At 42.6% G+C, this 16,490-nt stretch overlaps 1 protein-coding gene across 1 annotated transcript; it reads right to left on the bottom strand.

The window, feature by feature from the left end:
- Nucleotides 1-1,451: 1,451 nt before the first annotated feature.
- On the bottom strand, nucleotides 1,452-12,565 carry METTL2A (methyltransferase 2A, tRNA N3-cytidine). Its single transcript, XM_055575596.1, has 9 exons — nucleotides 12,379-12,565; nucleotides 12,082-12,173; nucleotides 10,051-10,406; nucleotides 8,925-8,974; nucleotides 8,529-8,589; nucleotides 6,690-6,829; nucleotides 4,763-4,869; nucleotides 3,054-3,119; nucleotides 1,452-2,213 (listed from the first exon to the last, which is right to left on the bottom strand). Exons 1-9 carry the CDS (start codon nucleotides 12,486-12,488, stop codon nucleotides 2,059-2,061), a joined length of 1,137 nt encoding a protein of 378 aa, XP_055431571.1. The 5' UTR covers nucleotides 12,489-12,565; the 3' UTR covers nucleotides 1,452-2,058.
- Between the last annotated feature and the right edge of the window lie 3,925 nt (nucleotides 12,566-16,490).

The raw sequence follows: 16,490 nt of genomic DNA on the forward strand, positions 1-16,490 counted from the left end.
GGGGGGCATGGCTGGTTCAGACTAAGACAGAGAAGGTACACGATGAGCCTGGAACAACTTGTGCTTGAAGTGCTGGAATGGTAGTTCATTCATCCTTTGAAATGAAGAATAGATATACTACACGATTCTCTTCGGCATCTCTGAAGCAGTTACAGTAGAAACAGTTTTTATTCCATCTTCCCAGCTCCTGTCTTGTGCGCTGCACCTTAAAAAGTGGAGTCTTTGCCTCCTTTCTGCACATGACAAAGGGTCACAGAAACACATGAAGGGGCTCCCAGTGGCCAAATCTGGGACAATGAGCATAAAAATCACAAAGTATCAAAATGATAGCAATGTATAATAAGCACTGAGTAAAACTGAAACCCATGAATCCGTAAGTAAATGAATAGAGAAAAGGAAGCCTTCCTTACACAGAGCGCCAACCGGTAAGTGTAGGAAGGATGTGGGATTCAAACACACTACCTGGCTACCATTATGATAGTAATTTAGCCAAGAAACAGCAACAGATGCTTAAACAATGGGGGTAAAGTTTAAAGAGGAATGGGATATTTAGTCTCAAAGCACTACCTTACAAAATACTTCTTAGGAATTTTTCAGTGGAGAAACCCACCAGGCACCACCTCAATTAAGTGATCAAAGTTAACATCAACAATTTAAGATACTTCAAAATCACATACCGCAACAGCAACACTTCTGATATTCCTGCCAACAATACGTAACTAAAACCAAATCATGAGAAAGGCACCAACAAACCCAATTTGAGGGCACTCTGCAAAGGCTTTAATCTTCAAATGTCAAGGTCATGAAAACAAACTTCAAGGATTGTTCCAGGCTGAAGGAAACTGAAACATGACTACTAAATGCAACACAATGGCTTTTTTCTTTTTTGATGATAAAGGATATTATTGGGACCCCATTGGGAAAACTTGGTTATCTGAGGCTGGGTGTTTCCATGTTAATTTCTACTTCTGATGGATATGTTTGGTGATATAAGAGAATATCTTCAGTTACAGGAATTACACATTATAAAATATTACATAAGATACACTGTAGTGTTGGGACATCATCCTGCAACTTACTCTTAAAAAGGATTCAGGGCAGAATTCCTTGGTGGTCTGGCGGTTAAGACTGTGCTTCCACTGAAGGGGGCCTGGGTTTGATCCCTAGTCAGGGAACTAGATCTCATGTGTTGCAACTAAAAAAGATCCTACATGCTGCAATGAAGATGGAAGATCCCGTGTGCCACAACTAAGACCCAGAGCAGCCAAATAAATAAATACTTTCTTTAAAAAAGAAGAAAAAAATAAATCAAGGGGTGGGGGAGGGTAGCAATCACATTAAAAAAGTAACAGGGATGGAAGGATCACATTCAGAAGTGAAATGCCTAAAATTCTCCCAATTTCTTTTGCGTCAAAAATATAAGAGTGCACGCACACACACACAGAAGACAATTTGCTAAAAGTGAAGATCTTTTTAATGTTTTTAGACACAGGTTACTTAAGATGGGGGCAGGGGTGGGGGGAGAACACTACTTAAAATTCCAAGGAACTAAGGTTAAGCAGAGATCACAACCAAATATTTAACAGGGACACCCTATATTGATGCTGTTTTTCTGAGTCAGGAAAAGATCCAAAGACAGGCAATTCTTCCCAGCTTGCTTCCTTGATGATCACTGAGTGAGATTTTTATTTATCTTTCCATGCATCAACTGCTTAGTCCACATATCTGAATCCTCAGATAATTTAATGCAACTCAGTCATTCACTTTATAATACTTTCACATGGATATAAATTCCTGATTCCCATGAATAACATTTCAATTATTAAGTTACAAAATGGCAAGAAAGATTGAGATCGCCACATAAGAAAAAAACTTGAGAAAAGTATATCACAGGGCTTCACAAATATGAAGCAAAACAGAATCTTGATATAAAATAATTCTTCCCAGGTTCAAATCTGTTTTGAATCCTTGAATGGTTCAATAACAACAAGACACCATTTGTGAATGTTCTTTTTAAAAAGCCCAATGAACCTGTGAGTTAGCAGCAGGTCCCGCCTCTCAGCCGGTGCTAGACCCAAGAGGCTTGCGATACTTGCACTGAATCCACACTCGGTACATCGTCAGTTGTTTTCCTCGATTCACTTGCAACCGGCGATCCACCAGGTTCTGAACCTTTTCCAGTCCAGCAGTAGTGAAAAGTGTGTCCAGTTCATCTAGTTTGGAAAGAGATGTTTATCTATCTTCCCCTGAATAAAAAGCACCGTGTCTACCACTCCCCATGCTAAATGGTACTCTGTGAGACTGCTGTCCTGCCTCATAGACTTTAAGCGGTTTGGGCAGTATGGTTTACCCACAATCGCAGTAGTGACTCGGTAGCAGCAAGTCCTCGTTTAGGCAGAGGAAGGCAAACCACGTGTGAAAGGTGGCCTGGAATGTACCAGGAAAGCCTTTCTAAGAGTCAGCTGATGGGAAAGAATTTTCTAGGGTTCTACGTACATCTTACAGTCATATGCAAAAATTGACATGTTATGTCAAAGCCCTTTCTTTTTTTAAGGGGAGAGTTTCATCACTCACTAAAGGCTCAGCAAAGTATGTGACCTGAAGATGGCCCAGGGACAAAGTATTCATATGGCACCGGTGGAGGCGAAAACTGGCAGCAGGACAAGCAGCTCTGAGTTACACCTGGAACCCAGGGAGCAATGGGTTCACTTAAACTCAGGTGCACCTAAGGTACAACCCAGCTTCGAAGCAGTAACAGCTACAGTGCATTTTTGCAAAATGAGCACGTGTCCTGTTTTGGACAAAGTGATGGAGGGGAAGAGCAGGCAGCAGAAGAACAAGGCAGGGACCAAAGGCTCATATAAGCTGAGCCTACTGAGAGAACATTGAGTAGTTCCAGGTGGCTGGGGGTGGGCTAAGGGGTGGGGAAGGGCCGGGAAGAGGCTGCAAAAGGTAGGCGGGGCAGATGATGTCACTTCTGAAAGCACACAGAGGAATATGGAAGCTAGTCCTGGGGGGCTGTCAGCACCAAGACAAGTGCTTTTGTGTCGTACCTTGTGTGAAGAAGTACACTCTGGTGCCATCGCCTCTCACGTAGAAATTTTCAGACAGACACTGACCTGCAGAGTGATGTGGTAAAGATCAGAGAAACTTTAAAGCACTTCTGTGAATTTCATGGCCAATTAAATGTGCATCAAGATATCAATTTCTTGGGCAGAGAACAGATCCTTTTCTAAGCTTCTCTGGTACTTTGCAGGAATCTGCAGTCTCTCTCCTACAAAGGAATGATGCTTTGGAGAAGAGCAGCTCCAGGAGAATAATCAAACTTCAGTATCAGTGAACACATGTAATTCTCAGCCCCCTACTTTACAGTTCTGCTTCAGGATGAAAATAGCTTGTTTTCTCCCTTCCTCCCCCATTAAATAAATAACACATACACTTTGTTTAAAAACAAAAGCAACTTTTAAGTGGCTTTCTGCCCCTTTAAAAACACATAGTAAAAATTCAAGGAATATAGCTAAGTTTAAGGAGATCTGAGACAGCCACTATTCCCATTTCAGTGACTGTCCTTTTGCATGTCTCTTCACAGTGTCCACATGCACACTCATAAATAGGATCCCATACAAACTTTTTTATCAAGGACACACTTCCCCTTCTGCTGCTAAGCCCCCCGACCTTCTCAGTTTAACAACCTGATGTGTAATCAATCCTTTTATGCCTTTTGAATGTCAAAGTAATCTTATTTATTTTTCCCTGCTGCTAAGTCGCTTCAGTCGTGTCCGACTCTGTGCGACCCCATAGACGGCAGCCCATTAGGCTCCCCCGTCCCTGGGATTCTCCAGGCAAGAACACTGGAGTGGGTTGCCATTTCCTTCTCCAATGCATGAAAGGGAAAAGTCAAAGTGAAGTCGCTCAGTCGTATCCAACTCTTAGCGACCCCATGGACTGCAGCCTACCAGGCTCCTCCGTTCATGGGTTTTCCAAGCAAGAGTACTGGAGTGGGGTGACATTGCCTTCTCCGTGCTTTATTTTCCCCTAGCTACTGTTAAACACAGGATTAAGTGTAAAATACCAACCCGCACAATGCTTTTCTCAGTTGGTCACACAGCCAAGTCCACCCTCCACGAGACCAGTGGTATGGGGTCCACCCCATGTGATAACACACATTACCCTATGCAGAGGCAGTCACTTTGTTTCCAAGGTTTTGCTTATTACATACATACTATGTGCTGGTTCCTGAATAAATCCCCAGAGGATTGTTGGATTGAATAGATAACACCAAGGTGCTTTTGAAAAAAAGGCCACAACTATTCCTATTTCTGCCTTCCATGGAGGAACATCGCTCTCTCTGAGTCAGCCAGCAATAGGTATCTCCTTGCTGTTTCCATTTTCTTGGAGTTTTGTTTTCGGCCATTTGGATACGCTCTACAGTAAATCAACTCTAAAATACTTCTCATCTGTTTTCCGGGTGGGTCACTGATCTTTTCCCTTATCAATTTGCCAGCAGTCCTATTTGAACAGCATAGATATTAAGTCTTTACTGTTCTATTAACTGAAATATTTGTCCTCAATCTGTCATTTGTCTTTTAACTTTTTAATGGCATCTTTTGCCATATCACACTTATAACATACCACTCTTATCATGTATGAAATGGCTCTCTGTATGGAGCTATATAATTCAAGAGTCTCTATTTTATTCCACTAATTTGTGAGACTATTCTGATGGCAAAGCCATTGTTTTGATTATAGTGGGGAAAAATACCTTTTTTAAACCGAAGCTGAGCCATGTCATAGCGGCCATAATCTCGCAGAAGCATTATCCCCCCGGGCTTCAGAAGCCTGCTCAGCCTGTTGATAGCATTCTGCATCCTGAAGGGCAGCAGGGAACGAAGATCAGATCTCTTCAAGAACAGAGTCCCCTCCTAACACCCCCACCACCCCCACAAAAAAGAACAGGTCCCTTTTCTCTGTAGCGTTATTTGGAAAAGCCAGTGAACTTCCCAACACTGACACATCAGCCCTGAAATCTTAGCTCCTATGCTCTTGTTTCAGTTATAACCTGAGCTCACGCCCAAACCTCTTATGTACCTTCTGCTGTCTGCTTACAACCGTGGCTTCTATCCACTGCCTTCAGTATGAAGAGGGCTGCTCCTTCAGTAGGGATCCACTGTGGGGGAAGTTACATGCTGTCTGGCTCACTTCCCACTCCTCAGGGGGAAGTCATCCCCACGCTGGGCTCCCATGGATCTCCGAGAGGACCCCTGACCACCCAGTGAGGAGACTGCTAGTTGACCCACCTACCTGCCCACTAGGCTCAAGATCTCTGAATGCAGCCTGTCTCTTTCCATCTGTTACATGAGGACTGAATCTCAAGAACTTTACAAGGTGACACAATCTGTATGCAAATGAGTACTCTGGGCAGAGTGCTCTACACTTCCGACTGCATTTTCCATATATAGAGTCTCAGCGTAGGTTTCAGCTTTAACTATTGAAGAAGTATAAATGCTTTGAACTTATAAAAACCACATGAAAGTCTGATTAAATACTGAATAACAAATTTTTTTTTGAATAATGTTTTTAATTTTAGTGTTTTGTTTCAGTCCATGTCAGTTTAGAACTCGGTGGCTTCCTTGGTGGCTCAGCAGTAAAGAATCCGCCTGCCAGTGCAAGAGACATGAGTTTGAGCCCTGATTTCGGAGGACCCCACATGCTGCGAAGCATCCAAGCCTACGCGCCTCAACTATTGAGCCTGTGCTCTAGAACAGGAGAAGTCCCTGCAATTAGAAGCCCGTACACTGCAACTACAGAGTAGTCCCTGCTCTGTGAAACTAGAGAAAAGTGCGAGCAGCAACGAGGACCCAGTACAGCCAATATATAAATAAATGAAACTATATAAAATTTACAGCATGTAAGCTTCTGCAACTAATGTTTAAAACCATGCCAGGCTGTTTGGGCTGTCTTCCACCGCCCTTATTTCACACTCACAATATTCCTATCAGGTCAAGTGACACAGTGCTATCCTACAGGAAATGTGGGCTAGAGAAAGTCAATCACACCCCACCCCCCAAAGCACCCCGACTGATGCCGCTTCCTTGAGACAATATTTCAACTTCATTGTGATGACTGGCTGCCTATGTCCAGGAGCCTTTAATGGTATCTTTTAAGGTAAACCAATCCACTTTCCTTTAATCTTGATTTTATGGAATTTTCCTTACTAGAGAAGTTTTCCAAAGAACTTAAATATCAGAGAACACTTGATGAGTTAAGTTTCACTGTGTATTTTGTGCTGTTAATAAGCCTGGTTTATTTAAAAAGCCAATAATGAGATGTTCTTGAATAGCTGTGGCATTCACAGTTCTAAGATACATGCTATGTGATCATTAACAGGAAATTTCTCCACATACCCACTGAGATGACTCCCTCATTCTTTGGAGATGTTAAACCATTATCATAAGAAGAACCAACCACTGCAGTCAACAGGCAGAGGTTTAGATGCCTGGAGTCCAACGTGGACTCCAAGACAAACTTAGAAAAGTGGTTGACAAGCTTCTATCGCTTAGAATGAAACAGTTTCTTCCTGTCTATCAGAACATTAAAATCATTTTTATTAAGGTTCCAACTCTGAAATCAAGGTCCCCGATCAAAGCTTTGTTTTTGCTATGCTACTGGTTAAGGGACTTAAAACTTACTTGTCTGGAATGATTGCTGAGAGAACAAATATAAGGATGATGACATCAAGACTATTCTCAGGCACTGGGTAACTCTTATCTTCATCACACAGATCATGAACAAAGGCAAAACACCGAGAAGGGTCATATGCTGAATTTGTCTGCAGACAGATGGAAGAGAGGTTAGAAAATGTTCATATAGCCTCAAAAAAAACCATCTTGCTTTAAACATAATCCCTGCTGCTTCCCACTGAGGGAGATAGCTCTGGCCATTACAGCAAACATTGTTACTCTTAGGGTAAGAACCAGGAACAACTCTAGGAGCCTGTGAAATCCAACTTGTATGTTTAAAATGGTACATTCCTGACTCCTTTACTTCTTGTCTTTATTCTGATGAGGAGTCAGATCTGAGGACTGGAAAAAAAATGAGGAAGGTAAGTGACCAAAAGGGCAAGGAGAAACCTCCTAAGTAGGAAAACAAAACATACTGAAAAAGCATGATTTAAAGCAACTCCCACTACAGCATATTACACAGATCACAGAATTCTCCAGGAAAATCTCTCTCTCCAGATGTGGAAGATTTCACCTACAATTTATTATCATTAAACTAATTTAAAAAGTCTCACTATTCATCAGGCATTGGCCCTTAAGAAGAGTTTCAGAATCAGAAATTCCCTGGTGGTCCAATGGTTAGAACTCGGCACTTATACTGTCAGGGACTCAGGTTTGATCCCTGGTCGTGAAACTTAGACTCCACAAGTCGAGTGGCAAGACAAAAACAACAACAAAAAAGCCAACCAGAAATATTGATGATCCCTGAGCTCCTATGCTAGGAGCATCATACATGATTGTAACACACATTTTAGGGTAACTTCCCTCTCTCTCTCTTCTCTGAAATGTGATTTTGTTTCTCACTGCTGCTACTGCTGAGTCGCTTTAGACATATCTGACTCTGTGTGACCCCATAGACGGCAGCCCACCAGGCTCCTCTGTTCCTGGGATTCTCCAGGAAAGAACACTGGAGTGGGTTGCCATTTCCTTCTCCAATGCATGAAAGTAAAAAGTGAAAGTGAAGTCACTCAGTCGTGTCCAACTCTTCGAGACCCCATGGACTGCAGCCCACCAGGCTCCTCCGTCCATGGGATTTTCCAGGCAGGAGTACCGGAGTGGGGTGCCATTGCCTTCTCCATGTTCCTCACTGGTCACAGCTAATTAACAGGGCAAGTAGAGGGTCAGCTGAGCTGAGTCAATCAGACTTTCTGGGGACTCTGGAATCAAGACACTGTCATTCAGGTGAGGTTCTGGGAATACCTGAAGAGGGAAGACTTATAAGGGACTGAGAGGGGCAAGTATATTGGGCTATGTATAAAACCAGGAAAAACCTGTCAAAGAAAACCAGCTGCAAAGGAAAAAAGCAAGCAAAAGGCAAATGGGCAATGGGAGGGAAAACACTGTGACCTTGAGGGAGGCGCTGTGAAGGGGGTGGCAGCATCTCACCAGTGTGTCTTTGGTACCTGATACTTTGTCAGGGCTGTTTTAGTCCTGGCTACACCATATGCCCTTGAGATCTACGACATTCCCTTTAATTAGCTGCGTTTATCTACAAGTTTCTGTAACTCAATCCTAAATGAAACAATCATTTCATTTCAAACCTTAAAACATGACTTTAGGAAGGTCAAGAGACCTGCCCAAAGTTCCAGAGCAGGAAGCAGCAGGTTCCATCATCATGTATGGCCAATTCCTCTACTCCAGGCTATTTCAGACCACAGCACAATAAGCAAATAGTTAGAGACCTTGATTTTTATGAGGCCCTTTTCCCCTTAAGTCAGTGAAAATTACTGATAGGAGCACTGGACTTACCTGGACCAGTTCTACAGCTGTGGAAGAAAAATCACAACAGTATACAAAGAGGCTTGGGTCACTGAAATGGGCAGGAAAAAAACACAGCAGAGGCATTAGATTACAAACTGGATTATGTCTATTCTCTATACTATGCAGCAGAGTTAAAATATCAAAGGCACCACATGTTAACAAAGTAACAGGTTTAACACTCACTACTTTCCCTGATGACAAAGGTAACTTACAAGTCAATTAAGTCAAAACAATCCATAAATGGATAGTGTAGACATCTAATCTCCTGTAACCCAGTTCCCCATAATTGCTGTTACCATTCGACTATAGTAAAAGTTCCAAGAAACAACAATGCATCACTTTTTTCTTTGCTGACATGCTGTTAGACTTTACAACAAACCTTACTTGTTAGTTTGTAGAATTGGGAAGACTGTGTTTCCCACACCACAACCAACCTGTAGACAGAAATCAGAAATGAACTATTAATCACAGAATTCCCAAAGAGTTAATTCCCTAAAGTAAATAAATAATCAACAATAGACAATTTGTCTTACTGTATTAGGAAAGGTGTAGTGACCAGAGCTAGAGTAATCATGACATTCGCTGCCCGTGACCTCAGGAACCCTTAAAGAGATAGCCACAGTAGACGAGAACATGGGCTTTTATTAGCAGCATGGGACCTGGTCTGGGAAAAAGAGCATGGGCCACTTTTACTTTTTGAGTTTGGGCAAGTGGTCCTGTAAACAGAGTATTTTCTTACTGAGCTCCACTATACCATTACTGGAAAAATGTTTCTAGTAGACTGGATTGAAAAAGTCATGAGGGGAACCACATCAACACTGTCCTAAGTTCAGTGCTGGGTGTGGTAATAATGAAAATAGCACCATTTACTAAGAGCTTACTATGTGTCAGACGCTATCCTCAGCCATTATATATACATTATCCCAATTAACCCCGTAATAACTATGAGGCAGAAGTCCCATTCCGCTTGGGGAGGAAAGTCATGCCAGAGGACTCAGTCCCAAAACTAATCAGCTTCTGGTGGAGTGTGTAGTCACTTTTGTGAATATTCACTTTACAGTACACACTTTTCTTTTTCAGGTCTAGCCGAGCCTCTACCACACATCCAGACTGTGAAGACAAAAAATCTCCACACCTGAAAAGCAGGCACCATCCTAACTAACCTCTCCATCTCGTAAGTGTATCAGAAGTAACAGAAGCTGTCTTCTGACCTGGGACTCTCTACTAGATGGCAGGGTTAGCAGGACAATACAACTTTTGGACACAACATAATGTTCCCAGGTAGCACCTCAGGTGATCTATCTTTGTTCGTCATGACCAAGGCATCTGGTCTGCATCTAGGACATTTCAATAGCTCAAAAATGCAGATGATTCCAGGCCAACATAAAGGAGGTAAGTCTAGTCAGCTTCATCATCAGAAGTTACTTTGGGGCTCAGCCTCTCTAGTGCCACCCTGTGTGCATAAGACAGCCTCGCTAACCCCACTGCCAGGACAATAAAGGGAGGTTACCTCGAGTATTCGGTAGGTGGCGGAGGATCCAGGAAACTCATTAGCACAGATTTCCAGGTGATGGAGTTTCTGAGTTACACTCTCTTCCGTAAGAGGTGGCTGTGTCTTATCTCCAAGGCTAACAGAAGAAAAACTGTGCTGTTCTTCTATTGTTAAATCAGGTCCATCCTCACCGTTTCTATAGTATTCATATACTTCACTCCTCTTATTCTCTGAGAGCAAATTCTTCAAGTGATTTTGGCTAGGTGCCAGCTCTGGGAATTCAGTAAAAAGCCAATGTCTATCCTTGAAAAACCCGTTTTCATGGATTTTGTAGAAGTTGTTCCAATATTTGTTGGCATTAATCTCATAATCAGCTGTAAATATTTAAGAAAGAATTTTAAGAACCATCTCTCAGTTTTATTTGTTTACAATATAAATTACCACCCTGCCTCACCAAATTTTATACCAAAAGTTATACTCAAGTAGAACCTCAGTCTCAGAGCTGGTGGTCATTTGGTCCTATCACACTTGAATTTGCTCTGTATCTTTCCTTCCAGGGAGTTCAACTTCTGCCAGAAAACTTACTACCTATCAATTCTCCTCCCACATCTTTAGATTGCTCTTAACTATTAGAAAATCCTAATATTAAGCAAAAAATATGTCTAATCATTTCCAGTCAAAAGATCCTACTCTCTCTCATACAGAACAGCTCTATTGTATTTGAGGGTAATTATTTCCCTTTCTAAAACCTCTTTTACAAGCTAAATGTCCCAGGTTCTTCAGTTATTCCCCATGTAAAGTCAATGGTTATAGTACAGGTATGATACTCTGTCTTCTTTACATTATATTCCTATGTCTGTGGTTCTTTAGTGTGGAGCCCAGAAATGAATTCACTACTAACAGATACCAAGCATGGAAATGATGACAAGAGGAAAAGTGTTCCAATGAGAAGATCTGATGATAGAGGACAGGACAGACTAAAGTATGGACTGTTTAAAAGAAACCTGTGCTGTTCAAGGTGATCAAGGCAGTCCTAGATTTGAGTTTTACTTTTTATTTTTGAGATAACACTGGCTTATAACTAGATTTTAGCTTTCTGCTCTTTGCCAATACAGGGCCTTGACTAGTGTAGTAGAAGAATAAAAACCTAAGAAATTGGATCTCAATTCCACCACTACTAACTAAACTGCTTACCTCTGGGCAAGGCACTTAATGTCCTGAAGTCCAAGTTTCTTTAACTGTAAAAAGAGGATATTGGACTATATGATTTTCAAAATCCCTCTCAACCTTAATTTGCTTTGATGTAGTCTTTGTCAAACTATGTAAGGTTAATATTTCACAACTGGACTCTTCTACTTGTTCAGAACTATTTCTGTGGGTACTACTCTGCAATTTCTAGTGCCACCTTCAACTGTCACTTAGAACACAGGCCCAGCCAGTCCTAGTTTTACTAACTAGGCGTATTTTTCAGTGAAATCATCCGCCTCTTCAGAAGAGGCCTCTTTTCCTTTGCCCAGACTTATTTCCACTCTGATTCATCCATCTTTCCTTTGCAGAAGCCGTACCACCTCATAGCCACCACCCAAGGAAAAGACACATAACTCACGATTCATTAGCCAGCCGCCCCCAACCCCCCATTATTTAGAATCTGATCACTTAAATCCAGCTGTAATGGCAACATTTCCTCGGACAAAATGCAATGATCTCTAAGACAATCCTCTAAGACAATCATGTTGCCACAGGTCAGTCATATTGATACGGGTCTAGTCAACCTAATTAAAGACTTAAGTCACTAGAAAATGCTATCGAGATACAGTTATCCTCTTCCAAACAAAAAAGCAAAACCAAAATACCCTTTATGCCCTAACAAGATCTCAAGGCACAGCCCTTTCCCAGCCTTGCCCAACCCCTCCCCTTCTCGTTCTATCCCAGAGTTCTGTATCAGACTAGTAACAAAGACTCTCGGGGCCTCGGTTCTCTGGCCTCTCCGGAGAGCACGTCCAGCAGTACGCAGGCTGTCAATACCACTGAGGGTCCACCCGGGCGCACCTTGCTTCTCCTGGCACACCCGCTGAGTGCTGTTCTCCTGGACTTTCCTTTCTGCCTCCGCGGCCTGCTCTTCCGACCACTCCACGTTGTCCCTGGGAAAATTAAATGGGCAGCTTAGACGCCTCAGGTTTTCGCCGCGGGCAGCGAGTCGCTGGCCCCGCAGCGCCTCCTCCGTGGGAGGAGAGTGCCAAGAGTAGGCCCGCAGGACTCTGGTCGGCGGTCAGGGCCTTCTCAGAGTGCTCTGCGGCGCTGGGACTGAGGGCGAAGGGCAGGCCGGGCGAAGGGCAGGGCACTTACCAGGCATTGTGGTGAAAGACGCGAGCGGGGTCGCTCAGAAACCGGCTCCCGAACTGCTGCCTCTTCCCGCAGACGGCTGCAGGATCGCCTTCAGGGAAGGAGCCGTCCATGACACCGGAACCGGAAACACCTACTTTCCCCTCACGCGCGAACGCTCTGCAGGCCACACCCCTTTCGGAAATCGCCGGGTCTGGGCGGGAAAACACGGAGGCCGGGTGGGGCAGTCAGGAATCCCTCGTTGAAGCGGCGTTCGGGCTCTCCTTGGTGGGACGGAGCTATTTGGGAAGGAGAGTCAGCGGGTTTTCGCCCCAGAGTCGTTAGTCCTTCAACAGGCGGGCGAGAAAGTGGTAGACGTTCCACTTGAGCCTCCTTTTAATTCTAGGATATTTTAACAGGTTCCCAGTTTGTCTTAAGTTGTAAGACAGGAAAAATTTTGAATCACTTTAATAATTAGATAATTACCTAGCTTTACTGTAGAGCAATGGCCAAAATAATTGAGAAAAATAGCAAGCAGGGTGAGGAAATAGGGCAGTTTTCCAGCTTTTCACAGTGTGAAAAAGGAAAGAAAAAAGTGTGTGTTGTGTGTGCGTGTTTTGTGTATCCCCACACCGTTTTTCTGGAGAAGGATATGAAATGAATTTCGAGAACACGAAGTTTAACCGTCAAATCAGATATCCAAGGACAAGTTTAAAAAGTGTAACCCCACCACCTAACTTTTAAAATTATCCATATGAAAGCTTATTTGTACAATCAGAATTGTAATACATACACATATATAGTTATATTAATACATTTTCAGGCTTACATTTGTTTCAATAATTGCTACAAACTTACAAAAGAAGAAAGTATGCTGTCAATATCAGATCAGTTCAGTCGCTCAGTTGTGTCCGACTCCTTGCGACCCCATGAATCGCAGCACGCCAGGCCTCCCTGTCCATCACCAACTCCTGGAGTTCACTGAGACTCACGTCCATCGAGTCAGCGATGCCATCCAGCCATCTCATCCTCTGTCGTCCCCTTCTCCTCCTGCCCCCAATCCCTCCCAGCATCAGAATCTTTTCCAATGAGTCAACTCTTCACATGAGGTGGCCAAACTACTGGAGTTTCAGCTTTAGCATCACTCCTTCCAAAGAAATCCCAGGGCTGATGAGAGTTGGACTGTGAAGAAGGCTGAGCGCCGAAGAATTGATGCTTTTGAACTGTGGTGTTGGAGAAGACTCTTGAGAGTCCCTTGGACTGCAAGGACATCCAACCAGTCCATTCTGAAGGAGATCAGCCCTGGGATTTCTTTGGAAGGAATGATGCTAAAGCTGAAATTCCAGTACCTTGGCCACCTCATGCGAAGAGTTGACTCATTGGAAAAGACTCTGATGCTGGGAGGGATTGGGGGCAGCAGGAGAAGGGGTCGACAGAGGATGAGATGGCTGGATGGCATCACTGACTCGATGGACGTGAGTCTCAGTGAACTCCGGGAGTTAGTGATGGATAGGGAGGCCTGGCGTGCTTCGATTGATGGGGTCACAAGGAGTAGGACACGACTGAGCGACTGATCTGATCTGATCTCCTTCAGAATGGACTGGTTGGATCTCCTTGCAGTCCAATGGATTTTCAAGAGTCTTCTCCAACACCACAGTTCAAAAGCATCAATTCTTTGGCGCTCAGCCTTCTTCACAGTCCAACTCTCACATCCATACATGACCACAGGAAAAACCATAGCCTTGACTAGACGAACCTTTGCTGTCAATATAAGATAAAGTTAATTGAGAAGATTTCCAGAAGAGGGATGACTACCATTTGGAAGAAGAGAAGGGATTAGCTATTTAAGTAATATAGTTCTAGGTTTAACACACTGGTAACCAGTGATAGCTGATTGCTGAATCTTTCCATGGTGGTGGTGGTGGTGTAGTCGCTAAGTCGTGTCTCACTCTTTTGTGACCACATGGGCTGTAGCCCACCAGGCTCTTCTGTCAGTGGGATTTTCCAGGCAAGAATACTGGAGTGGGTAGCCATTCCCTTTTCAAGGGGATCTTCCCCATCCACGGATTGAACCTGAGTCTGCATTGCAGGAGGATTCTTTACCAACTGAGCCACTAGAGAAACCTGTCTTTCCATTGGCAAAACCAAAGGGAGCGATGATTCTATAACTTTCCCACCAAAAAAAAAAAAAAAAGGTGCACTGGGACGACCCAGAGGGATGGTATAGGGAGGGAGGAGGGAGGAGGGTTCAGGATGGGGAACACATGTATACCTGTGGCGGATTCATTTTGATATTTGGCAAAACTAATACAATTATGTAAAGTTTAAAAATAAAATAAAATAAAAAAAAAAAGGAAACAAACCCTATGTCACAAAGAAAAATACAGGAGTGAATAAAAAAGATAGTAAAGAACTTGTTTTATTTGGAAACAATATTGTTTTGCCATTCTCATGGTCTTTTGAAACATTTTGAACAAAAGCTCCTTTCCAAAAAGCAAGTACAAGAATTTATCTTTTCTCAAGGTCGGTTGTTTGTAGATAAGGTGGTTGGTTCATGTTTATTCTTGATATCTTGCTCTGTCATCTACAGGTTTCTTTCTTTTCTCTCTCCCCACACCGAAAGATTTGTGGTGCCGGTCAACAGTCCTATTGCATATTTTCTTCCAGATAGCTCACACTGTCTTCACTTGAAGTTACTTGCTATATTAGTTCCAATTAGAGTCATTTAAAGTGTCAAGCAAGTTGGGCCTTTAAATAAGATGTGACAAAGTATCCTAATCTTACCTTTTATACAATTATCTTTGGTTGGCCTGTAAAACTCATTTTTCTCCATCTTTTGAAGCGCCTACAATAATATTTCAGAAGGAATTTGGAAGACGTCTGTGAGTCCTTGGTGGTATCAGGCTGTAGAGTCAGCAAGAACTACCTTTCGGAGGAGCTAAGGGTCCCTCTGCTGGTGAGTAATGAGAATTCTCCCAGCTTAGTGGGTGGCAGGGGTTCAAAGCAGGGAAAGATTGAGAAATTTCATTCTGGATTATGGCCTTGAGGGTTAACCCTGGACTGAGGTAGTTAATTGTTTCAGGCTTTTCTTTCAGTTCCACTCAGTGGAAGGTTCTGGGCTGTGTAAGCATGTGCTCTGGAACTGAAGACTGGTGAAGGGAGCCTACTGTCCTAATTTGCTCTCTTTAGCGTTTCATAGACCCTGGACAGCCTTTGTAGCAGTCCTATATATTGAATAAGTTGGTTTAACAATGTTAAATTTAAAAAAGCTTTTGTTTTTTTTTCCCTTATTGCAAATAAATATATGATTACTGTAGAACATTTAGAAGATATAGATAAGGCAAAAGAAGAAAAGAAAATATCATACCCCACTCTTAGTTTAGCACATTAGACACTTTGATTTCTATCCTTCCAGTGTTTCTTGCTTATAGAAATAATTTTTAAGTTAAATAGTTTTAGAACAAACTACTTTGTGCCCCTCCCTGCTGTTTTACAGTTTCACTGAGGTAAAATTGACATACAATTAAATTCATCCATTTAAAATGTACAGGTTGATGAGTTTTCATAAGAATATGTATTTGTGCAACACCATCATAGTTAGGGGCTTCCCTGGTGGCTAACACAGTAGAGTCTGCCTACAATGCTGGAGACCTGGGTTCAATCATGATTAAGTTTTAGAACAACTCCATAAAGTTCTTTCATTCCTTTTAGGACCTGTGGTCTGCTTTGCAATTGTGAATATTATTATTTTATTTGAAGTATCTTTTACGACATCATTTTAATGACCCTGGTATTGTTTTGGATAGTTCTACCATGAGGTATCAGGCAATTAGGCTACTTTGTTTCTTACTACTAAAAATTCACCAGAAGAAAAATCCTTATAACTAAATCATTTTGTACATTCATTATTATTTCTTTAGGATTAATTTCTAGAAGTGGAAGTGCTGAGTCAATGGTTATAATTAGCTCTGTTATGAAGCTCTGTGTTGTTCAGTTACTAAGTCACATCTGACTCTTTGTGACCCCATGGACTGCAGCATGCCGGGCTTTCCTGTCCTTTGCTATCTCCTGGAGTTGCTCAGACTCACATCCATTGATTTGGTGATGCTATCTAACCACCTCATCCTCTGTCGCCC

This window comes from Bubalus kerabau, chromosome 4 (assembly GCF_029407905.1).
Source record: "Bubalus kerabau isolate K-KA32 ecotype Philippines breed swamp buffalo chromosome 4, PCC_UOA_SB_1v2, whole genome shotgun sequence".
In the NCBI taxonomy this organism is placed as follows: domain Eukaryota; kingdom Metazoa; phylum Chordata; class Mammalia; order Artiodactyla; family Bovidae; genus Bubalus; species Bubalus kerabau.